Source organism: Balaenoptera borealis (assembly GCF_965194805.1).
Source record: "Balaenoptera borealis genome assembly, chromosome: 3".
In the NCBI taxonomy this organism is placed as follows: domain Eukaryota; kingdom Metazoa; phylum Chordata; class Mammalia; order Artiodactyla; family Balaenopteridae; genus Balaenoptera; species Balaenoptera borealis.
This window is the reverse complement of record NC_138866.1, coordinates 173646914-173671631: the sequence shown is the minus strand read 5'-3', so window position 1 is coordinate 173671631 and position 24718 is coordinate 173646914. Positions and strand designations below refer to the sequence as shown.

Below are 24718 nucleotides of genomic sequence, written 5' to 3'. Positions count from 1 at the left end.
CTTCAGTTTATTGTAAATTCTGTGCCTTGACGTTTTTATAAAAATACTCAGACAGAAGTAACGCTCTTCGCTATTAAAAATTTAAGTGGACCAAATAAGTTATCCATATCAGCTTCACTGAGAAGCTAGGAAACTGCCTAAACCTAATTCCACCCACCTCAAAATGGACATGTACCTCACATACTCATCTTGATTTCTCAGGTAAAATTTAAGACCATCAGTCTTGCTAACAGTGTAGTTTAATTGAACTGATTTTGCTGTCCAGCAGTGACAGTAAACAGTGGCTGTACAACAGATCAGGAAGTTTCATAATAGCCAGACCCCAGAATGACTCCTGACCACCCAGGTTAGCTCCCCAGGCTGTAGGGAACCAGGTATAGGATGCCTCGTCACAAGCACATGTTATCTGGGAGATGTTGCCCCATCTTAGACAGCCTGTGTGTGCAGGTCTATCCAGGGCTTGATACATTGTATGGCAGCCTGATTGTCAACTCCTGTGCTAGTTCCATTCATTATTTCTGCCTGGTGGGGAGAAATAGGCCTGCTCAGCATGGGCCAACCTCTCGAGTGCTTTTCTCAGGGACACACATTCCCATGACCGTTATTTTGAATGTCAGAAGATAAATGAGACTCTGGCACATTTTTATGAGGCACTATCTTATAAAAAGACACCTTAAGATAACTGTGCTGAATTGTATCATTTCAAATACAATGGCTCTGTGTCCTGCTATGTTTCCTTTTTATGTTGATGTTTTACCTCTTTTCCCTCTCTTGGGAACACACAGTAAGTTCTCAGTAGTCTTAAAAATGGAACACTAAGTTCAGAATAATCTAATTTTTAGTTTATCGGGAAGCACAAGGAAGAGATAAGGGACAAAGAAAAAAATTGTGGGAACTGGAAAAGTAGGCCAAGTCTCATCTGCCTCCCCAAGGAACTTGAAACCGCTCTTCCAGAAATTTCTCTCTCCCCTCAAGCCCACAAAGAGGGGCAGAACTGCAGCCACTTCTGTGGATACTGGATGACCTGAGTAAAACCCAAGTATTGTGGCATTTTGGAAAAAAGATGTAGCTCATCACTTTTTTTTGTTTTTTTTCCTAAATCATACCAGAAAAGGTAATAGACAAAGACAATCATCTTTTGAAGGGCACATTTATTAAGTGCCAGACCTTCCCCTGTCTCTTTTTCCGTTGTTGCCAGCTAACTGCAGGTGCAGCTCTTACCTGGGAGTGGGACCATCACAGTATAAAAGTTCCATATAGCTCTTATCATTTATGACTAAGTAGAGAATACGTCTGATTAGCCACTGGGAATGAGGCGCATTGTTTAGAATCAGGGCTTTGAAGTCACCGGGTGTGTTTTTCATGCTTACAGGGTGTTTGTGCTTCACCCCTTGTGATAGCTGGCTGAGATCTCAATTTCCAAAAGGCATCTCAATGGACCGAGACTTCATAATATCTGAGAGCACTAGTTCTCACCCTGGAACGTTCTAGAACCACCAGTGCTTGGCCTTCGATCCATACCAATGAAGTCAGACTCTGGCAGGGGTGTTCGGGTATCAATATTTCTGTGAAAGGCCTCAGGTGATTCTAATGGGTAGCCAGGGTTAAGAACCGTTCTCCGAGACTGGTAATTCACGCGAGACTGAGGAGCGGAAAGACAGGAGCAAAGTTTTCATCTTTTTTTGATCATTTTCTCAGGCTCCTTCACCTCCCTTCAACATTCTCTTTGCCCTATTTAAATCTATACGCCCCACAGTGCCTGCATCAAATTTCTGCTTTGGAGAATAATCCATCAATTCTGCAAATGAAATACTCAAATAGACTACGCTTGACAGTCTAGGATTTTCCCACTGATTTAATTATCTAATTACTGGAGCCGGCTGCCAAGCACAGACAGATTTCATCCGTTTTCACTATTTTATAACACAGTTCAAAGAACATTTGAATTTCTAAATCAATGTTTGTTCTTTTGAGACTGTTCTGGAGTTTCGGAGCTCTCTAATGATAGCTCCATTATTGGGCTTATAATCATTTTGGGGGGTTGCACTTTACTTTTGGTGTATAATACATGTGCTGAGGGGGGATTGGTGCTGGGATAGCGTAATTATTCTAAACTGGTTTTGTCTCAAATAGACTCCCCTTAAAGCTGATGGGGGCACGGAGGATGCAAAGACCGAGGTACAAATAAGAGCATCCAGGTTAGGAAACAAAGTGCTTCTCTTTCCCCACGTGCCTGTGCTTTAGAACTGTACCATCTCAGCTCAAGAGCACACCTGCTCTGTGTTCTTTACCCAGAAAGGCAGGAAAGCTGAGCAGCTCTGGGGCGATAAAGAAAACTGTGTGGTTAACATAGTGTCCCGGACTTGACTATAGAATCTCTTTGTCTGAGAAGCTGTGATTTTGCAACTGAGCCTCCCCAGTTCATGGGTTACAAGGAGCGGCAAGTTGTGGGAGACCCCTCCCTCCTGGCCAGAGGACCAAACACTGCCGGCCACCAGCAGGGTGATGCTGCAGCCTCACACATCACGGCCTAGGTATCAAATTCGCCACACTTCAGGGCAATTCCACCTCTGCCCCAAACCAGCAAATGCTCACTTTTGAAAGCAGTAGGAACTACCATACACACGACGCATTTAGGAATTTTTTTCTTGTGAGGGTCCAACTAGGAGTGCACAATTTCCAAGTGACCAGCAGGTGGCACTAAAAGGCAGATGCAGCGCAAGATGGGGGCTTAACCTCCATAACCCCCAGGTAAGAACCTGGGAGCCCACAGACCCTCTCTGGCCTGCACATGCGTCATCTGGCCTGCAGAGTACGAAATAACTGATTTTTAAATTACCTTCCACCAGTTTTAGAATGAGTACAGATATTTCATATAAAACCTCCAGATTCTCTTGAAATACTGAAACATCTAGAAACAATGGACTCTCATTCTACCAGGTCAAGAGCTGCCTGGAGCTGAGTGGCGACTGTCCTTTAGAGGGGCCAACTTGTCACCGTCTCTCGTCCACTCACCTAAGTTACCGCCAGACACTGTGGGCACTGGATTTTCGCACCCTGCACACACCCTCAGCCCAACCTGTACACTTCATTTCACTGCAAAGTGTCTTTAAAATCACCAAGCAAGGAGAAGCGAATGTAAAGGATGGGGAACTTCCCCGGTGACACGACTCAGAAGAGGATTTAAGTGAATGTGCACGGGCTGTCCAGGAGTCTGGGACGTTGCCTGAGAGGCAGAGTAGCCTCTGGAGACCTGAGCCTGAGCAGCCTGGTCGGTGATGGGACCTCAAGGCAGGCTCTCAAGCTACCTTCCCTTCTGTTTGTTCTCCAGTAGGTAGAGGGCAAGGGGAAATCAGCTTCTAAGCTTTAATCAGGCTGTGGAAAAGGCAGGACTCAGGCATCGGCGAGCTGAAGGGAGAGAGCAGCTGTGCTTTGAAGCCCTTTCCTTACTGGACTCACCAGCCCAGGAGCTTGCACACCACTGAGGGCACCACGGCTGCGTGACTGCTCCTGGCTACGTGCGCCTCTTACTAACGTTTGGACTACGAGCTTCTCGAAGTCCAGGAGGAAGCCTGGGCATAGTCTGAGCCAGCACTACCTCCGCATTCATCAGCCTGCCACCAAGGGCAGAGAGGCGTGAGACTGACCCGTGGAGGAGACAGATGACCTCATAAAGATACGCCCTCCCAGTTCCTTATCACCCTGAACCAGGGCACACGTTACCCTGCCTCATCAGATTTATGGGATTTGTTCACCAAGACTCGTGACACGAAGGGTCATTTTTCCCTACCCTTTGATTCCTGTGTAGTTCATATATTCCTAACAATGGGAATGAGTAAGGAAAATATTGTGGCACACACACACTATCCAAATAAAATGCAGATGTTTTTCTCAAGTCATCCACGATGGCTCCTTTTCCTTATGAATTCACCCTCTGGTCCGAACTCCTGTTTCTAAATACATCATAGCTCCTTGCAAAAAACCTGAGCTGCCTGCAGCACCTTTGCACATGCTCAGTGAAGCAGGAAGTCATAACTGGCTGTTAGAACGCTCCGCGGGCTCCTCTGCTTTCAGCTCTCCTCCAGAAAACAGAGGCTTAATGCTTTTTTCATGGGTAAAAGCACACACAGCTTAAAGAAGTGGCTACAGACTACCACTGCAGTGGAAGGCTCTAGACCAAGATTACGTGTGTGGGAGAGGAGACCACTGGGGAATGGCGCCTGCATCCTGGTCCTCAGTTATCCCTAGAAAGGATGGTGGAAAGAACCCCGAGAAGGTGCCATGGGGCCAGGGATGCGGAAGGAGGCGGATGGGAGGAGGAGGAAGCTGACTGTGGGCAGTTAAGTTGGCGGACACCATCCATAGGGAACATGGTCTGTACCTGGAGCTGTCGCATCTGCTGGAGCTGGAGCCTGAGTTCGGCCACACTCCTCTTCATGTCGAGCAGGCTCATGTGGGTGGCGGAGGTGCCAGCAGGCAGGAGCTGGCTGGGGGGCCCCGAGGACTCCAGGGCGCCAAGAGGCTTCCCGCCGGAAACCTGGGGAGTTCCTAGGAGAAAAGAGCAGCAAAGTTCCTGAGAATGCCAGGAAGGAAAGTCGAAGCTGCAAGTCCCATCCCAACAGACTACTGGTAACTCTGAAAACGCCCATTTCCTTCATGATGAAAAAAATCTTAAAAAATGACGTTGGTTCTCTAAAGGGCAAAAAGAGGGAATCGAATTTAAATAAATTAAGGAAGGTGTATGCAGTGTTATAGTGTGTAGTCTGTAGAAGTCATGTTCTAGAAGTTTGGTGCTATAGGAAGGGAGATCACAGAGCGGTATGTACAACATGATGCCGTATTAAGGAACCAGCTGTCTGTCTATCTACCCATGTGTCTTCTTTAAACACACGGGTGTGCACAGAAAAAAGACAGATGTACATATAACAAAGTGTTAACAGTAACTCTAGCTGGTGGTATTCTGTGAGTTTTCTATTTTTGATATCACTACTTTTTGTATTTTAAAATTTGCATAGTGAATATCTATAATTTTTTTGGGGGGCGGCTGCATCACATAGCTTGTGGGATCTTAGTTCCCAGACCAGGGATCAAACCCATTCCCCCTGCAGTGGTAGCACGGAGTCTTAACCACTAGACCACCGGGGAATTCCCTATAATTTTATAATAGAAAAAATAACTTAAAACTCTGGGCCCTAACACAGGCTGCCTACTGTGACTATTCCCTACAGGCAGATGTAGCCCAAGAACACCCACTTAGTTCTGGGCAGAGACTTGGCCAATCACCAAGGGGAAACTAATAGGCACCGGGTACTCCCTTCGGGTTTCCAGCCCAAAAGAAGCAGGACCTCTGCATACATCTCCTTTAGTGAGAAAATCAGGCATGATGCGAATATTCTTTAGGAGAAGAACTAAAAAAAATGGCAGCAGAGAGAAACTCTTCCTCAACAGTTTTGTTGCTGCCATAAACTTTTGCTCCCTGAGTGCAACTTAAATCATCCTCACGTAGTTCCTAAGTCCATCTGGGAAGGGCCTGATTTGAGCAAGTCTGTTTTAGAAACGTCCCCACAAAGGATCCCAAGTAGCGCTCACAGGATCAGCAAGGTGTGGGAATCAAAAGGAGACGCTCTTTCCTTTTTAGGACAATGCAATTCGTGGAAGAGGCTTCAGGTAGAGCGTAGACAGGGAATCCACAACACACAGACACACACACTCGCTCACACCTGAAGGGGCTGTTCAGCTCTCTTTCCTGTAAGGGACAAAGTGGAAGGTTTGCTTAGTCCAGGCCGGCCTCGCACGGCAGAACCTTCTCGCTGCTCTGTGTACCTGGAGTGCTTAGAGCACAGCGGCCTCTCTTTCCATCTAGGCTCAACAGCCGTGGAAGCCTGTCCTTCCCCAGAACGCACAGCCCCGCAAGCCTCCCAGAGCTGCTGCCACGGCTACGGATGGTGCGCCAGTGAGCAAGGAAGTGCCTCGCAACTGTCCTCTTACTTGCGTGGCCTCAGCAATGCCAACGGAGAGCTGGCGGAGAACCAAATTCCTCACCCCTGGGTGCCCGTCCCAACAGAACCGGTCTCCCAGCTCTCATGGCCCCCTTGGAGAGTCGGGGGGACACGTGGGAAAGCATCTGAAGGATTTACAAAGGAGACCCAGCAGACCAGACGGTGAGCTTTTTGTTATCTTTATGAGCCAACTGGCCACTTGCGTCATCACCAGTCATGACTCTGACCGACTTTTGACCATCCCCCCCAGATCAAAATCACCCTCGAAAGAGCAAGATTTGCCATCTCTGTAATTATTCCAAAGAGTGTTCTCTAACTGTGAAGGTCCTCAGTGAAAGAACATCCAGTAACATTTCCAATAATAGCAGCCTGTCCGAGTTAACACAGCACCTTCGAGAACAAGTATTCTGAGGGGATGACAATGAAGTTTAAGACTTCCTTTAAGACTTCCTTTGACTTCCTTGACTGAGTCTTCCTTTAAGACTCAGTCAAGTTACTTTATCATCACTCCACATTCTCAGGCATAGGTGCGTGTGTACACGCACACACGCACGCGTGCACGCACACCCACCTACCCTCACCACACAACCTCATCTGTACAAATAATGACACCATCAAGGTGTTTCTCCAACAAAAATGACACTGCGCTAGCCAGCTACTCCTGTTCGGTAATGAGAACTGTCCTGCTAATTCCTCAGCCAAATGAAGGCACGTATTCCTTCAACAATCGTGCTTCTCCGTGTATGTTCTGAGGTCACTGTTGCACCTCGCCGACATGCTCCATGGAGGAGAGGCTCAAGTTTACGTGCCATCTGCCAGAGTTGAATACCGATAACGGGTTTAAAATATATCTTTCACAACCGAGTTTCTTTATGGAATCTATGCTCATGTATAAAATTTCCTCATCTATAACCTCTTAATCCACTAAATCCGGTTTCCAACTCCATCATTCACTGCACTGGCCCTTCAGAAGGTGGCCAGTGGTCAGCTGTCAACCCAACAGATGCTGGGTTGCCATGATGGCACCCTGATGTGATGCTGGGCTTTGTCACTCCTTTCCTTCTCAGTAACTGAAACTTTCCTTTCCCTCGTCTTCTTCCCTCTCCACAGCCCATCTTGGTCAACCTCTTTCCTAATTTCTTCCTCGGCCAACCTTCTGAATCCTGGCCTGCTTCTTCTCTCACTGGACATGACTTCAAGGGAGCTCACTTCCACAATGCCACCCACCAAGGTCCTCCACATCTTTGCCTCCAGCACACGATTCTCTTTACATCCCCATCCCTTCATGTTGCTACAGGACTTTTCCACAAGCAGGTTGAATTCATTATTTCTACTCATTTCCCCCAAATCTCTTTTGAACTCATTTTAGCCAATGGCACTATTATTCACTCAAGTATTTAAACCAGAAACCTGGAAGTCATTCTCAGCATGCACTTCCTAGTTGTGTGACCTTGGGCAACTGACTTAACCTCTCTCTCTCTCTCTCTCTCTCTCCGTTTCCTCATCTGTAAAATGGGTGTAAGGGTGATTGTGCAGGATGATGGAATTAACACATATAAACTGCTCCGCCTGGTGTCTGGCACAGAAGGACCCCACTGTGATTGGCTGTGATTATTATTTTTTAAATTTTTAAAAAAATTTAGTTTATTTATTTTTGGCTGTGTTGGGTGTTCGTTGCTGCGCACGGGCTTTCTCTAGTTGCGGTGAGTGGAGGCTACTCTTCGTTGCGGTGTGCAGGCTTCTCACTGCAGTGGCTTCTCTTGTTGTGGAGAATGGGCTCTAGGCACGTGGGCTTCAGTAGTTGTGGCATGCAGGCTCAGTAGCTGTGGCTCACGGACTCTAGAGCGCAGGCTCAGTAGTTGTGGCGCACGGGCTTAGTTGCTCTGCGGCATGTGGGATCTTCCTGGACCAGGGCTCGGACCCGTGTCCCCTGCACTGGCAGGTGGATTCTTAGCCACTGTGCCACCAGGGAAGCCCTGGCTGTGATTATTTCTCTAAGCAGAGTGAGGGGGAGGAGCCCCTGCTGGCCTCCACTCCCCACCTGGAGTGGCAGCAGGTGGCAGTGGTGGCAGGCTGAGAGCTATAGGCAGGTGCCCCAAAATCTACGGATGGAGCTGGATCTGGTGGGTGGGGACCCCGAGTGGTAAATGAGTTCTGCTTCAGATTAGTTACGGGACCTGGGACCTGCTCTCTGAACCCACATGTGGGGTGGTCACATGCTAGTCTAGGGAGGAGAGTCAGCAAGCAGTTTACCCTCAGAGCCTCCCTTCCCTGCACCTCACCCTCTCCAGGCAACGGCCTCTTCTTCCTCCTACCAAGTCCGCTCTTAGGTAATTTACTTCAGTCAGGTATATCTTAATATAAATCTTACTAAGTACACATTTGATGGGAATTTAATGGGTTTGGGGTTGGCCAGACTGGCTGCGAATCTTACTAGCTCCACAGCTAACATCTTCTTTACAGGGCTATGTGTTTAAATGATACAATACACTATAAAACACATGCGATGACTGTGAAATGGGAAGTTCCGTCTGTTCTCTTATACCCACAGTAAACCAAATATTCCTAAAGTAACAGGAAGTCTGGGTTTCCCTTTTTCATGTATCCTTGGCCAAATGAGCTTCCTTGACTTACTGCATAATTCCGTGTACTTGTCTACAGAACAGGGATAATACTTCTCGTTGCTAACTTCCTAGGATTCTGGAAGAATATATTTTGCACATTGTACAAGGCTGCTATAGCAACGAAAGCCCTGTGGACCACATGTAGCCCTGACAGATTAGAATGAAATAGACCAACCCCAGCAGAGACGCAGGGGAGCAAACCCACGTGTGTGTTGCCAGTGGCATCGAAAACTGGCCCAGCCTTTCAGAAGAGAAAACTGGCAGTGTGTCACCAGTGCTACTCAGCTGTTTGTCCCTTTGGATTTATTAGTTCCACTTTGGGAAATGCATCCCAAAGAAATTACACCTGCTCCTTCCCCCATGCTTCAAAAAAGACATTTGCAAACTTTTTCAAAACGAAGAAATGAAGCAACCTACATTTCTTTAAAGGGACTGGGGCACCTTAACACAAAAGGATGAGATATCGGGACAGGTTGCTGGAGCATGTTGATGCGTGTCATGTGTGTATGGATGTGTGTTCAGTGTCCTCATCTGGAACATGGGAATCATGAGTGTACCGATCCCATGAGGCTGCGTCAGGGGGTAACAAGTTCAGGTTAGAAAAGCACTTAGAACAGTGCCTGGTACATAGGAAACTTCACTAAATGCTTCCTATTATTACTATTAATTATTATTTTACCAAAAGGGAAAAGGAATACAGAAGAATACAAAACAGCATGTACATATCGATTAGAACAATGGTATTGGATACGAATCATTTCTAGAATAGAATCCAGAGGAGTAAAATGTTTTAGTGTTTGGTAGCTTCTCCCCCTCCCAACCCCCCAACTTTATAATTGACATGTAACATTGTACAACTTTAACGTGTACAATGTGTTGATTTGATACACTTACACATTGCCGTACGATTATTACCTAACTCGCCCATCCTGTCACATAATTACCATGTCTTTCTTGGGGTGAGAACATTTAAGATCCATTCTCTTGGCAACTTTCAAGTACATAGTTCAACACTGTTATCTACAATCACCATGCTGTACCTTAGAACTTATTCATCTTCTAACTGGAAGTTGGTACTTTTTGACCAACATCTCCCATGTCCCCCACCCCTGGCAACCACCCTTCTGCTGTTTCTACGAGTTCAGTAAGTGCCTTTTTTTCTCTAGGTTCATAATAGATCAGAAAATAGATGAATAAATATCTCCAAAGCAAACCGGCAGTTGCTATGAAGACAAGCTCAGCAATTTCCATGCAACAATTCTCCGGCTGCCACCAAGGTCACTGACTGATTTCTAAGTAAGCCAACCAATCCCATGAGGACTGGGAATGCTGGAAGAGCAGCCCTGCTGGCTTTACGGCTAAAGGGCCTGAACATGGCTAGTGCGGAACCAGGACCGATAGACGTCTCAACTTAAGTCCCCACTTCTGTCCATTCTACCATGTGGCACTACGCTCTGTGGTTTCCTCCAAATTAGGGGTTTCGCCCAACTTGCCACGTGCTTACTGAGTAATTCAGTAGCCAAGCATGTCCCTGGTGACGATTTCTATTTCTAACCCAAGGGAAGGGAAGACCTCATATTCTTGAGAGAGGCCCACCTGGAGTCTGCAGGATACGACGGACATCAAACACACCTGGATACTAGCAAAGCGCACAGGGACAGAAACTGGGGCCTCTTTGAGGGGCGCTGGCATTTGAAAGCAGGCCCTGGTCCAAGCATGCCTTCTTCTCCTGCCTCGAGCCATGGGGCTCCCTATCAGCTCGTGCCCCCTTCTCATCCGGTCACATCCTGCAGCTGGGCTGAGGCCCTTCCCCAGTGTAGAACCTCCCACTGCCTTCCCTTTGCACTTAGAATAGTATCTAAATTCCTCACCATAGCATCTGTACCTGCTTTGCTCTCTACTTGAATGGCTCTTTCCTTCTGTCCTCATCCTTTTGGCCTCAGTTTGTTTTACTTCCTCAGGGAAATGGCCTTGGTTGAGGCCAGCTCTGTTGGGTAAACATTCATCCTGCACTTTTTCCTAACACTCAGCACACATATAACGACCTGTCCCACATCCATTTTCTGCATCGGATTAGGGAGTCGGGAGCCCTGCCCTAGTGATGCCCACGGTCCTGGTCCAGTATCAGGCATAGAAGTATCTGTTGGATATATGGCCTCATAAATGAATAAATGAACGAGGAAGTGAATAAATGAATGAAGACTGAAGGGAGAGGACTAAAGACCCCCCCCTGCAAATTAATGACTCATCTGGAATTTCAGCATTAAGCAGGGAAGGGGTGGTGTAGGGAGTTACCCCAGAAGCCTCTGAAGTTGCACCAAATAGGTGACTTGGGGAGAGGTTAATACGTCTGGAAGCAAACCAGGCGCATCAAAGGCAGCCTCCAGGCCTCCTGCAGGTCTGGAGAACACTCACCTGGACCATCTGTGTGGTTCTTATTGGCTGTGGTTTTCATCATTTTCTCGCTGAAGGAAAGAAAAAGAGAGTCAGCGATACAGTTTCCCAAATGCGTTTCCCCCCTTCCATTCACTATTCTAAGCAATCAGCAGCAGCTAGTGAGGGTATTAAGCAATGAAGGTATTTCAGCATCAGCACCACTATTGGCCGGGATGGAAAAGGCTTCCCATGTGTGCAGCTGAGGCACGCTCATGGCTCTCAGATGACGGAGGATGTGGATACACGTGGATGGTGGCGGCAGGCACTGCACAGTGGTCCATGAAGCCACATGCACTGGGAAGCCCATGTACCCTTCTTGGGCCAGAGAATTACCAGAAATAGACAAGCAAACAAACAAACCATGATTCATAGAGATGTGGATATTTTCAGCCTTGAAATGATTACAAGAAAACGATTGGAATGAATGAATGATCTTAATCATTAAAGAGAAACAGATTGAATTACTTTGAATTGGTTTGCTTTCTTTTTTTTTTTTTTTTTACCTAGAGGCATCTTTGCTATTACTTGTAAGGGGCCCTTTAAAAAGCGCAGACTGAACAAGGCCAGTTAAACTGGCAATCTGTTTCTCCATGGCTTGCATCCTCTCTCTGTAAAACAAGAGAATTGTTTGTTAAAGCTTATGTTGACTTTCAGACTGGTTTGTCTAGGTGAATGATCATCTGAGGGTTATAGAAGTTCCACTTAGCAGGCCTCCAAAGTTCACCCCAACCTGGCTTGGGGAAGCTAACGAGCCTGCAAATTCCCACTGAGCTCAAGATTTGATGGTCAGAGTTTAGTATTAACCCGATGACCTTACTGAAAAGACACTGGACAGACCAGCAGAGGCCTCATGGAAAACGGAAAAGCTTGGAAACAATTCTCTTTGTGCATCTTTGTGTTTTTGAGCCTTTCCGCCCTTCTTTTATTATTTGACCTCTGCACCAGCGGGGCCCTAGGCCACTTCTGAGCTGTGCTCCTCCCCGCAGCTGGGAGGCTGCTGACTGATTTTGGTGTAAATGATGGAGATGTTCGTTGTGTGTCTGGAGTAAAACTTGTTGTAAAGCCCAAGAGCAACACAAAGCGAATGTCTCTTACGAACATGGAAAACTGTGCTTGAAATCAATGTTTCCTTGAGAGTAGAGGGTCCTCAAATCAATGTCATAGGAATCTGGGGGCTTTTACAGGATCAAGCAGGAAAACAAATACCCCTAACAACTTGGTTATCTCAAGATCTGAATAAAAACCCTTCCCAATTTTGATATTATGCACAGATACTACACCTCTCTGTTCAGGGCTCTCCAGTGTTATGCACAATTCACGTAGCTTTTGAAACTGGCTCACATTTCTGTACGTCAGACAATGGCAGTGCCATGGAAGTATTACCAGTATTCCCAACACATTATCAAATCACCACCACAGAGTGACCTCTGCTAAGGACAGCAATCACACACGCAATGGCATGTGAATTCAGTTATACCTACTTGGTAGTTCAAGACAATAAAAGAGAGAAGGGAGAAGAGTCAGAACAGTGTGGACACCTGGACTACCATCGTATCCCATCAGCAAGTGTCTAGTCCCAGCCTGAGACAGAAAAGGGACCCCATTCTTCACTGGGGGTCTCAGTCCCACGGGCCTCTTGTAGTATGAGCAATGGTGATGATTCCTGGGCTACAAACAGCACTTTCAGACACTGGGGCTTTTAAATACAAGCCAACTACTTTATCTGGTACCCAACAGAAAAAGTCATGGTGGCCTGTTCTTTCACTAGAACAAAATAACTGGTTATGCTGGACTTCACGAGAGATGCTGTATCTGTATCCTGAACTTCATGGCAATCAAGAGGATTTTCAAGGGTAATTTTGTTCATACACAACTTTTTGGTCTTGCGTTTTTTGCCTTTGGAATATAACTCTTAGTGCCGTAAAAAAAACATTGAGATTCATTTCACAATTGCAAGCTTCGGACTTCAGAATTCCATGCATTTTCTTTAGTTTAAAATGGATGGTTGTGTCACAATATTGGGTTTTTTGGATGTAAGTCGTGCAGTCTGGAGAGTTAATGGTTGTCAACCCACTGGGGGGAAAATTTAAGTATTAATAGTATGATCTCTTTGTTCTAATAGTGTGGAAAGAAGAAATCTCAAACAGTGAGAAGAGATATGCATCTACCCGGAGTGACTTTCCAAGTGTTTCCAGGCATAGCTGTGAACGCTAAACCTCTGAGCTGCAGAGCATTTTCAGTTATACGTGTATTCTTGGCGGCCTGTCTGCCATTAAGCAGTGCATTGCCAAAGAGAAAAATAAGAAATTCCACTCAAGAAAGCAGGTTAGTAAATACCCATTGGAGATCCCAAGTTTATCAGACCCAAGTTGCATGGCACCTTGGAAACGATGGGGTGGTGGCTGGTCTCCACGGGTCAGGGGAACAGACTCACACAAATGAGCTCTCGGGAAATGGACCACTTCTGGGGGGACCTGCTGAGTTCCAGGTAGAAGTTGTCCAGAACCCCCATTCTTCCCACAGTAATGCTGGAAGCCAAACTCAAGGCCCTAAGAGCGGCGGAGAGCTACCCCGAGATGTACGAGTTTACTGCTCTTATTCAATCCTAGGCAAATGCAAAGGATTTCATTTCTTTTAAAATGGCAGGACATTCTTAGGGTCTAGACAGCTTTGGTTAGGAAGAGGCTTAATGGGTTCTGTGAAGCTGTAGTGCAGGATACGAAGGTGTGGAGACAGACTAACTACACTCAAGAGGCAATAATATTAAGAGATGTAAACAGTAGGTAAGTCCACAGATGCAGAGAATAAGCAAGAGTGTGGTGGGAGAGAAACGGCAGATGGATTCCAATGCTGGCCTAGGCACGGTCCTGATTAGGGCTAAATCAGTGTACTCTCTGGTCCCTCTCTGGTCACCAGCTTTCATTAACTGGTCTAACAAAGGAGGGCAGCAGCATTAAAAACTGAAACAAAGCACCAGAATCATTCCAGATTCAAGACATTGACCGTCAACAGATTCATCACCATGGTGAGTACTGCCGAATGGTTCAGCACAGGTGGGTCCTCTCAGAGGGGTGTCCACAGGGCTTCATACATGCCTTTGGCATCCTCCTTGGCTCAGTAGGTACTTGGCTTCTCACCCATCTTCCGCTAGACAATGGTTTTAGGATGCAGAGAAAGAAAACCCCTAAATGGCACCCCACTCTCCTGACTCCCCAGGGATGATGTTGACGTAGGATGAGGGTCTGGATGCTGTGGAACAAAAGCCCTGCGTCTAGTCCGGACACACACACACTTGTTCTCCTTCTTGTATCTGTGCGTCTAGTCCGGACACACACACACTTGTTCTCCTTCTTGTATCTGTGCGTCTAGTCCGGACACACACACACTTGTTCTCCTTCTTGTATCTGTGCGTCTAGTCCGGACACACACACACTTGTTCTCCTTCTTGTATCTGTGCGTCTAGTCCGGACACACACACACTTGTTCTCCTTCTTGTATCTGTGCGTCTAGTCCGGACACACACACACTTGTTCTCCTTCTTGTATCTGTGCGTCTAGTCCGGACACACACACACTTGTTCTCCTTCTTGTATCTGTGCGTCTAGTCCGGACACACACACACTTGTTCTCCTTCTTGTATCTGTGCGTCTAGTCCGGACACACACACACTTGTTCTCCTTCTTGTATCTGTGCGTCTAGTCCGGACACACACACACTTGTTCTCCTTCTTGTATCTGTGCGTCTAGTCCGGACACACACACACTTGTTCTCCTTCTTGTATCTGTGCGTCTAGTCCGGACACACACACACTTGTTCTCCTTCTTGTATCTGTGCGTCTAGTCCGGACACACACACACTTGTTCTCCTTCTTGTATCTGTGCGTCTAGTCCGGACACACACACACTTGTTCTCCTTCTTGTATCTGTGCGTCTAGTCCGGACACACACACACTTGTTCTCCTTCTTGTATCTGTGCGTCTAGTCCGGACACACACACACTTGTTCTCCTTCTTGTATCTGTGCGTCTAGTCCGGACACACACACACTTGTTCTCCTTCTTGTATCTGTGCGTCTAGTCCGGACACACACACACTTGTTCTCCTTCTTGTATCTGTGCGTCTAGTCCGGACACACACACACTTGTTCTCCTTCTTGTATCTGTGCGTCTAGTCCGGACACACACACACTTGTTCTCCTTCTTGTATCTGTGCGTCTAGTCCGGACACACACACACTTGTTCTCCTTCTTGTATCTGTGCGTCTAGTCCGGACACACACACACTTGTTCTCCTTCTTGTATCTGTGCGTCTAGTCCGGACACACACACACTTGTTCTCCTTCTTGTATCTGTGCGTCTAGTCCGGACACACACACACTTGTTCTCCTTCTTGTATCTGTGCGTCTAGTCCGGACACACACACACTTGTTCTCCTTCTTGTATCTGTGCGTCTAGTCCGGACACACACACACTTGTTCTCCTTCTTGTATCTGTGCGTCTAGTCCGGACACACACACACTTGTTCTCCTTCTTGTATCTGTGCGTCTAGTCCGGACAAACACACACTTGTTCTCCTTCTTGTATCTGTGCGTCTAGTCCGGATATACACACACTTGTTCTCCTTCTTGTATCTGTGCGTCTAGTCCGGATATACACACACTTGTTCTCCTTGTATCTGTGCGTCTAGTCCGGATATACACACACTTGTTCTCCTTCTTGTATCTGTGCGTCTAGTCCGGATATACACACACTTGTTCTCCTTCTTGTATCTGTGTGTCTAGTCCGGATATACACACACTTGTTCTCCTTTTTGTATCTGTGAGGACAGGACTGGATGCTCCTTGGGTGGCCTCCTCCAGGCTATGTCACCAGTGGGGTCACCAGGAAGGAGACATGATCTGCCAGAACCTTGAGAGTTCAGTACACTTGAGCTTGACGGTCAAGGGAGAGCGATTCTCTCCCCCTGCTCAGGAAACAGTGCATGCCCCAGGCGCCGTGCACACGGATTGCACATGCGTGTTCCACCGTCTTGGCCAAATCCACTTCACAAAAATATAATTCTTTTGACACATGGTAATGAGAAAACTTTTTCCCTCCTGTTTAATCATCAAAGTGTTTCTGGTTTCAGGATTCATTTGAGGGAGATTATCTGATCTATAAATTCATAAATAAGATTGTCTTTCCATTTCATGGTTGGTAATCTGGAAACAATTTTATGGTTTAACTAAATTTCAGCAACTGGAAACTTAGGCAGACTTCTATGATGAAATGTTATGAAGTATGTTTTAATGGGAAAGGGGAAAAGAGAGAAATGCAGTGGAAGAGAAATTAAAACGACCCTGTCATTTTATTGCAGTGGCAATTTTGTACGATAATCACCAGAATACTAAAGATGCTCAAGTTAATTCTTGCCAGTATCGCTTGGTTTAAGGTATTCCAGGGCAGGTATAATTACTACTGTTGAAAAGACGGTTTAAAAGTGATTTCATAAACCATTTTATATCATTCCATAAACCATATTTATGTGATTAGTATGTATGGTTAACTAGTCATTTAGTGTCATAAGTCAGGCTGGCTGAATGAATTTTCTCAGGGTCCAAGCATAATATTAATAAAAAATTCAAATCCAATCCAGAGAAGGTGCTGATCCCAGTATTAAATTCCTGTTGCTACAACCAGCTTTCCTGCAAGCCTCATGTCTGCCTGTGAAGATGAAGCAAAACCCAGACTGCTCGTGGTCTGCTCTCTGTCTGTAGAGTCCAGGGAAGGAAAAAAAAAAAATCTGCATTTGGGGAGATATTTTTAGCCAGTGAGTCCATTCATACAACTTTTTGATTTAAGTTTTCACTGTCAATGTTTTTTGACTGGGGACTTGTCTTTGGACTGACTGAGGCCTCCTTAAGCCTGAATTAAGTCTTTATCATTGTGTACCTAGGTAAATTAATGGCTATTAAAAAACAAGTAGTATAAGAATGGAATTCCCCTATAATAAACCCCTAAGGAAATGTTGTTAAATATCCAAAAGTGCTGGGAGCTGGCTGACACCAGCCAACCAAGCTGATGTGATAAGGTCCCAAGTCCACATTCACCTTGGTAACCAGTTACTAACTTTGGAACGTAGTGTACAGGATAGTCAGTAACAACTGTAGTAATCAGGGCTGGCTTTCTGAGAGTACTTGCTAGGTGGTCCATCATTCCCTTCTAGTTCTAATATTTTGTAATTATTTTTCTGGTTCCTGCTCATTCCCTGTCACCTCTCTCCCCTTCAGAAAGTGATAAATGGTCAATGAGTCATCAACAAACATTTCTGAGCACTTAGTATGTGCTAGGCACCATGTGAGCTGCTGTGGACATGGCAAGTATCATCATCCTTAAGCAATGCCTGCCTTTCACAAAGTCAATTTTTTTTTCTAGGAGCAATCTAAGTGACTTAAAACCCTTTTGTCTTGGCAGTGCTGAAGGCGTTTTTCCCAGAACTTGAACAGTGAACAGGTTTAAAGCTAGGCCATGCCCTTGTTTGTTCATGCCCCGATTCTTTGCTATGAGGGAAAAAAATCCAGAGTAATTGAAGACAGTGTTTTTAGATGAGTTCACAGAGTACTGGAATTCAAATGATCTGACTTTGTGCTAAAGCTTTAAAGAGGATTCTGAGCCATGAGCTTCCTATTTCTGCCCAAAGTTAACCTACTGGTGAAAGAGCTGATAACTAAAGACATTCTTCTAAAAGTGCCCAATAAATTTAACTTCTCATGGAAACATCTAGATTTATTGAGGAGATATTGACAGAGTTAGTGGTAACTGCAATGGGGCTGCAATGACATGTACCTCTAAATATTTCGTAGGCAACAGTACTGCCTGGGTACCACCGCATGCTCCTTAGGGATAACAGCCGCGTCTTGCACCTTTTCTTGCATCCTCAGTCCTTAGAGGAGGACGGGGCACACAGAGGCTCAGGAAGAAATATCATCTGTAACCCTGACCTTGAAGGCTGCTATCTCTCCCCCTGCCCTCTGCTCATGGAGAAAGGAGACTAGGGCTGTTCTATCTTCCCTTTGCCACTTCAATCCATCATCTGTCCAAACTCTCACCATCTCCCCTGCTTCTGAGTTCTGAATTACTCATCCTTAAGTTCCCTACCACATCCAGGAAATTCCCTCACATCCTTGGATGACCTCAGCACAGGAAGCTGGCCTCCTGGCTGCCACACCCCAGGCCATGACCTTTTATAGCTTCAACATCCACACCAATAACCCTTTCAGAAATTTGGCACTAAGATCCCCAAACTCTTCTTCAGACATTCTCTGACCTTAAATTCTTACTTGGTACAGTTTTACGTTCTAGATCTGAAACTCCAAAGTCCCCTTTAAGAATAGCAATCTTTGGTTGTCTTCTGTTCCCTTATTCACACAAACCAGCTCTTTGCCTGCATGCTGGCCTTACCTCCTTCACTGCCAGCCATCAATACTGTGTGGGAATTCCATTTAATTTTCCTGCTCCTCACCTGGTGGACCCCCTCACATACTCTCCACTGTCCTGACCTCTTTCTCAGCCTTGCTGTCCCTCTGCTGGTATGACTTTGCCCCTGAATGACTGAGGAGCAGAACAGATGAGAAGAAATTGACTGGTGTGGTGGCAGTGAGGTCGAGCGCAAGGGCTGGAGTCTGGGCATCTTCGGATACAGCTCTGAGAGCATCCTCTGCTGTCTGGTGTGGAATGTGAGAGACAGCGTCAGTAAGACACCAAGGCCTTTGGCCCAAGTAATGGATCAAAGAAGTAGTCATACCCGAGATGGGAAGACAGGAGTTCGTTTTTGGACATGCTGAGTTGACCAACAGACATTCAAGGGGAGATACAAATTAGCACTCATAAATCATTGCATGTCTCTGAGTCTCAGTTTCCTCAACCATCAAACTAGGATAACAACTGCCTTAGCTGTCCCACAGGGCTGTCCTCCTACAGTGACATGGGGAAGGAGGGCAAAGGAGAAAATACATGCGCAAGCACATTATAACAGGCAAAACCTTATGGATACGTAAGGCTTCCTTTTATCCCTTCAAGTTCATTCATTCAGCAACGATTTTTCTGGCATCAACTATGCCAGGCACAATTCTAACTGCTGGGGAATTAGTGGTGAATAAAACAAAGGGCTTGGCGGAGTCAAGGTGGTGGAGTGGGAGGACACAGAGTCCACGTCTCCCCACAACTAGGGCACCTACCAGATGCTGCTGGGGGACCTCGACATTCAAGGAGACGGGAGGAAGCCCCGAGCGACTGGGTAGGACATGGGGGGGATTGAGGGGGGAGGAAAAGTGGAGGCCAGATGGGACCAGTGCCCCTGAGGGGTGGTTGGGAGAGGGGAGGGGTTCCCACACCTGGAGGGACCCTTGGGGGCTCGGAGGATCAGGGGAGAGTGTGGCTAGCATTTCTCCTGCCCAATCAGGCCCTGGGAAGCCTGCTGGGTCCCAGGCTGGGTTCTCCGCCTTCTGGGGCCCCCGCCGGCCATGCTGGTCCTAGGTGCGTAGGGAGGGGGAGAAGAGGAGGAGAGGCAGACAGGGAGGGGCCCTCCAGGATCGGAGGATCAGGGGAGATGCAGCTAGTTTCCCCCACCCACTTGGGCCCTGGGAAGCCTGCTGGGCTTCCGGGCCTGGTCCCCTGCCTTTCAGGGCCCCCTCCAGCTGCGGGGGTCATAGGGGTGGGGGGGGGCGGGCAGTGAGAAGAGGAGAGACGAACAGGGAAGGAGCCTCTGGAATCAGAGGATGGGGGGAACGCACCTAGTGTTTCCCTTGCCCACTCGGGCCCAGAAAGCCTGCTGGGGTCCTGGGCCTGCTCCGCTGCCCTCTGAGGCCAGAAGCGCTCCTGGGCCCCTCCAGCCTTGCTGGGGCTAAGCCCCACCCCCCACCCCCCCAGGGCCTTTCCCATCCAAACGCGGTTCTAAACCTAGACCCCGCCCTGGCCTAAACACTGCCGCTGCCAAAGCCCCGCCCCCCACAGCCAAGGCCTTTTCCAGCTGTTTTTTTTTTTTTTTTTTTTTTTGGCTATTGTGGTTCTGTTTTACCTTCTGGATGTTGTTTCATCTATATTTTAATTTTGTCTAACATATATGTTAGTTTTCTCATCTTATTTATTACTCTTTGTAATTGTTCTGCTCCTTTTTTTTTTGCCACCCTGCGCAGCTTGCAGGATCTTGGTTCACAAGCCGGGGTGCGGGCCTGAGCTCCTGTGGTGGGAGCTCTGAGTCAGGACCACTGGACTAACAAAGAACCTCAGAGCCCCGGGAATATTCATCAGAGTGAGATCTCCCGTAGGTCCTCATCTCAGCACCAAGACCCGGCTCTACCCAAAAGCCTACAAACTCCAGTGCGGGAAGCCTCAGGCCAAACAACCAGGAAGACAGGAACACAATCCCACTCATTAAAAAAAAAAAAAAAAGATTGAGATCACAAAAAAATATGTTACAGATGAAGGAGCAAGGTGAAAACCTACAAGACCAAATAAATGAAGAGGAAATAGGCAACCTACCTGAAAAAGAATTCAAAGTAATGATAGTAAAGATGATCCGGAATCTTGGAAAAAGATGGAGGCACGGATTGAGAAAATACAAGAAATGTTTGACAAAGATCTAGAAGAACTAAAGAACAAACAAACAGAGATGAACAATACAATAACTGAACTGAAAAATACACTAGAAGGAATCAATAACAGAATAACTGAGGTAGAAGAACAAATAAGTGAGCTGGAAGACAGAATGGTGGAAATAACTGCCAAGGAGCAGAATAAAGAAAAAAGAATGAAAAGAATTGAAGACAATCTCAGAGATCTCTGGGACAACACTAAATGTACCAACATTCGAATTATAGGGGTCCCAGAAGAAGAAAAGAAAAGGAAAGGGTCTGAGAAAATATTTGAAGAGATTATAGTTGAAAACTTCCCTAACGTGGGAAAGGGAATACCCACCCAAGTCCAGGAAGCACAGAGAGTCCCATACAGGATAAAACCAAGGAGAAACACTCCAAGAAACACGTTAATCAAACTAACAAAAATTAAATTCAAAGAAAAAATATTAAAAGCAGCAAGGGAAAAGCAAAAAATAACATACATGGGAATCCCCATAAGGTTATCAGCTGATTTTTCAGCAGAAACTCTGCAGGGCAGCAGGGAGTGGCAGGATATACTTAAAGCGATGAAACAGAAAAACCTACAACCAAGATTACTCTACCTGGCAAGGATCTCATTCAGATGGAGAAATCAAAAGCTTTACATACAAGCAAAAGTTAAAGAGAATTCAGCACCACCAAACCAGCTTTACAACAAATGCTAAAGGAACTTCCCTAGGCAGGAACACAAGAGAAGAAAAGGACCCACAAAAACAAACCCAAAACAATTAAGAAAATGGTAATAGGAACATACATATCGAAAATTACCTTGCCTGTAAATGGATTAAATGCTCCAACCAAAAGACACAGACTGGCTGAATGGATATAAAAACAAGACCCATATGTATGCTGTCTACAAGAAATCCATTTCAGACCTAGGGACACATACAGACTGAAAGTGAGGGGATGGAAAAAGATATTCCATGCAAATGGAAATCAAAAGAAAGCTGGAATAGCAATACTCATATCAGATAAAATAGACTTTAAAATAAAGAATGTTAACAAGAGACAAGGAAGGACACTACATAATGATCAAGGGATCAATCCAAGAAGAAGATATAACAATTATAAATATATATGCACCCAACATAGGAGTACCTCAATACATAAGGCAAATGCTAACAGCTATAAAAGGGGAAATTGACAGTAACATAATAATAGTGGGGGACTTTAACACCCCACTTACACCAATGGACAGATCATCCAGACAGAAAATTAATAAAGAAACATAAGATTTAAATGACACAACAGACCAGATAGACTTAACTGATATTTATAGGACATTCCACCCGAAAGTGGCATAATACACTTTCATCTCAAGTGCACACGGAACATTCTCCAGGATAGATCACATCTTGGGTCACAAAGGAAGCGTCGGAAAATTTAAGAAAATTGAAAACATATCAAGCATCTTTTCTGACCATAACGCTGTGAGATGAGAAATCAATTACAGGGAAAAAACTGTAAAAAACACAAATACATGGAAGCTAAACAGTGAACTACTAAATAACCAAGAGATCACTGAAGAAATCAAAGAGGAAATAAAAATATACATAGACACAAATGACAATGAAAACAGGATGACCCAAAACCTACGGGGCACAACAAAAGCAGTTCTAAGAGGGAAGTTTACAGCAATTCAATCTTACCTCAAGAAACAAGAAAAATCTCAAATAAACAATCTAACCTTACACCTAAAGCAACTATAGAAAAAAAGAACAAAGAAAATCCAAAGTCAGTAGAAGGAAAGATATCATAAAGATCAGAGCAGAAATAAATGAAATAGAAACGAAGAAAACAATACCAAGATCAATGAAACTAAAAGTTGGTTCTTTGAGAAGATAAACAAAATTGATTAACCTTTAGACAGACTCATCAAGAAAAAAAGGAAGAGGACGCAAATCAATAAAATTAGAAATGAAAACAGAGAAATCACAACTGACACTGCAGAAATACAAAGGACTATCAGAGACAACTACAAACAATTATATGTCAATAAAATGGACAACCTTGAAGAAATGGAGAAATTCTTGGAAAGGTACAATTTTCCAAGACTGAACCAGGAAGAATTAGAAAATATAAACAGACCTATCACAAGTGATGAAATTGAAACTGAAATTAAAAATCTTTTTCAACAAAAAAAGTCCAGGAGCAGATGGCTTCATAGGCAAATTCTAGCAAACATTTAGAGAAGAGCTAACACCTATCCTTCTCAAACTCTTCCAAAAAATTGCAGAGGGAGGAACACTCCCAAATTCGTTCAACAAGGCCGCCATCACCCTGATACCAAAACTAGACGAAGTTATCACACACACAAAAATTACAGACCAATGTCACTGATGAACATAGATGCAAAAATCCTCAACAAAATACTAGCAAACAGAATCCAACAACACATTAAAAGGATCATACACCATGATCAAGTGGAATTTATCCCAGGAATGCAAGGATTCTTCAATATATGCAAATCAATCAATGTGATACACCATATTAACAAATTAAGGAATAAAAACCACATGATCATCTCAACAGATGCAGAAAAAGCTTTTGACAAAATTCAACACTGATTTATGATAAAAAGTCTCCAGAAAATGGGCATAGAGGAAACCTACCTCAACATAAAGGCCATATATGACAAACCCACAGCAAACATCCTTCTCAATGGTGAAAAACTGAAAGCATTTCCACTAAGATCAGGAACAAGACAAGGATGTCCATTCTCGCCACTCTTATTCAACACAGTTTTGGAAGTCCTAACCACGGCAATCAGAGAAGAAAAAGAAATAAAAGGAATCCAAATTGGAAAAGAAGATGTAAAACTGTCACTATTTGCAGGTGACATGATACTATACATAGAAAATCCTAAGGATGCCACCAGAAAACTACTAGAGCTAATCAATGAATTTGGTAAGGTTGCAGGACACAAAATTAATGCATAGAAATCTCTTGTATTCCTATAACTAATGATGAAAAATCAGAAAGAGAAATTAAGGAAACACTCCCATTTACCACTGCAACAAAAAGAATAAAATACCTAGGAATAAAGCTACCTAAGGAGGCAAAAGACCTGTACTCAGAAAACTATAAAAGACTGATGAAAGAAATCAAAGGTGACACAAACAGATGGAGACATATACCATGTTCTTGGATTGGAAGAATCAATATTGTGAAAATGACTCTACTACCCAAAGCAATCTACAGATTCAATGCAATCCCTATCAAATTACCAATGGCATTCTTCACATAATTAAAACAAAATATTTTACAATTTGTATGGAAACACAAAAGACCCTGAATAGTCAAAGCAATCTTAAGAAAAACAGAGCTGGGGGAATCAGGCTCCCCAACTTCAAACTATACTACAAAGCTATAGTAATCAAGACAATATGGTACTGGCACAAAAACAGAAATATAGAACAATGGAACAGGATAGAAAGCCCAGAGATAAACCCAAGCACATATGGTCACCTAATTTATGACAAAGGAGCCAAGAACATACAATGGAGAAAAGACAGCCTCTTCCAATAAGTGGTGCTGGGAAAACTGGGCAGCTATATGTAAAAGAATGAAAATTAGGACACTCCCTAACACCATACACAAAAATAAACTTAAAATGGATTAAAGACCTAAATGTAAGACTGGACAGTATAAAACTCTTAGAGGAAAACAGGAAAAACACTCTTTGACATAAACCACAGCAAGATCTTTTTTGACCCACCTCCTAGAGTAATGAAAATAAAAACAAAAATAAACAAATGGAACCTAATTAAACTTAAAACCTTCTGCACTGCAAAGGAAACCATAAACAAGATGAAAAGACAACCCTCAGAATGGGAGAAAATATTTGCAAACAAAGCAGCAGACAAAGGATTAATCTCCAAAATATACAAATAGCTCATGGAGCTCAATATCAAAAAAAACAAACAACCCAATTAAAAAATGGGCAGAAAATCTAAATAGATATTTCACTAAAGAAGACATACAGATGGCCAAGAGGCACATGAAAAGATG

General features: G+C 44.8%; 1 protein-coding gene across 33 annotated transcripts in view; it reads right to left on the bottom strand.

Annotated features, from left to right (window-relative positions):
* KIAA1217 overlaps nucleotides 1–24718 on the bottom strand; it is a 498998-nt gene that overhangs the window by 40150 nt on the left and 434130 nt on the right. For 26 of the 33 annotated variants that reach the window (XM_082385188.1, XM_082385197.1, XM_082385200.1 and 23 more), the window contains 3 exons: nucleotides 11563–11667; nucleotides 11039–11088; nucleotides 4382–4548 (listed from right to left, as the gene is read on the bottom strand). In XM_082385188.1, coding sequence (XP_082241314.1) covers nucleotides 4382–4548; nucleotides 11039–11088; nucleotides 11563–11667 — 322 coding nt within the window. The remainder of the gene's footprint in view (nucleotides 1–4381; nucleotides 4549–11038; nucleotides 11089–11562; nucleotides 11668–24718) is intronic. The other 7 variants (XM_082385204.1, XM_082385208.1, XM_082385203.1 and 4 more) reach the window with 1 other exon arrangement.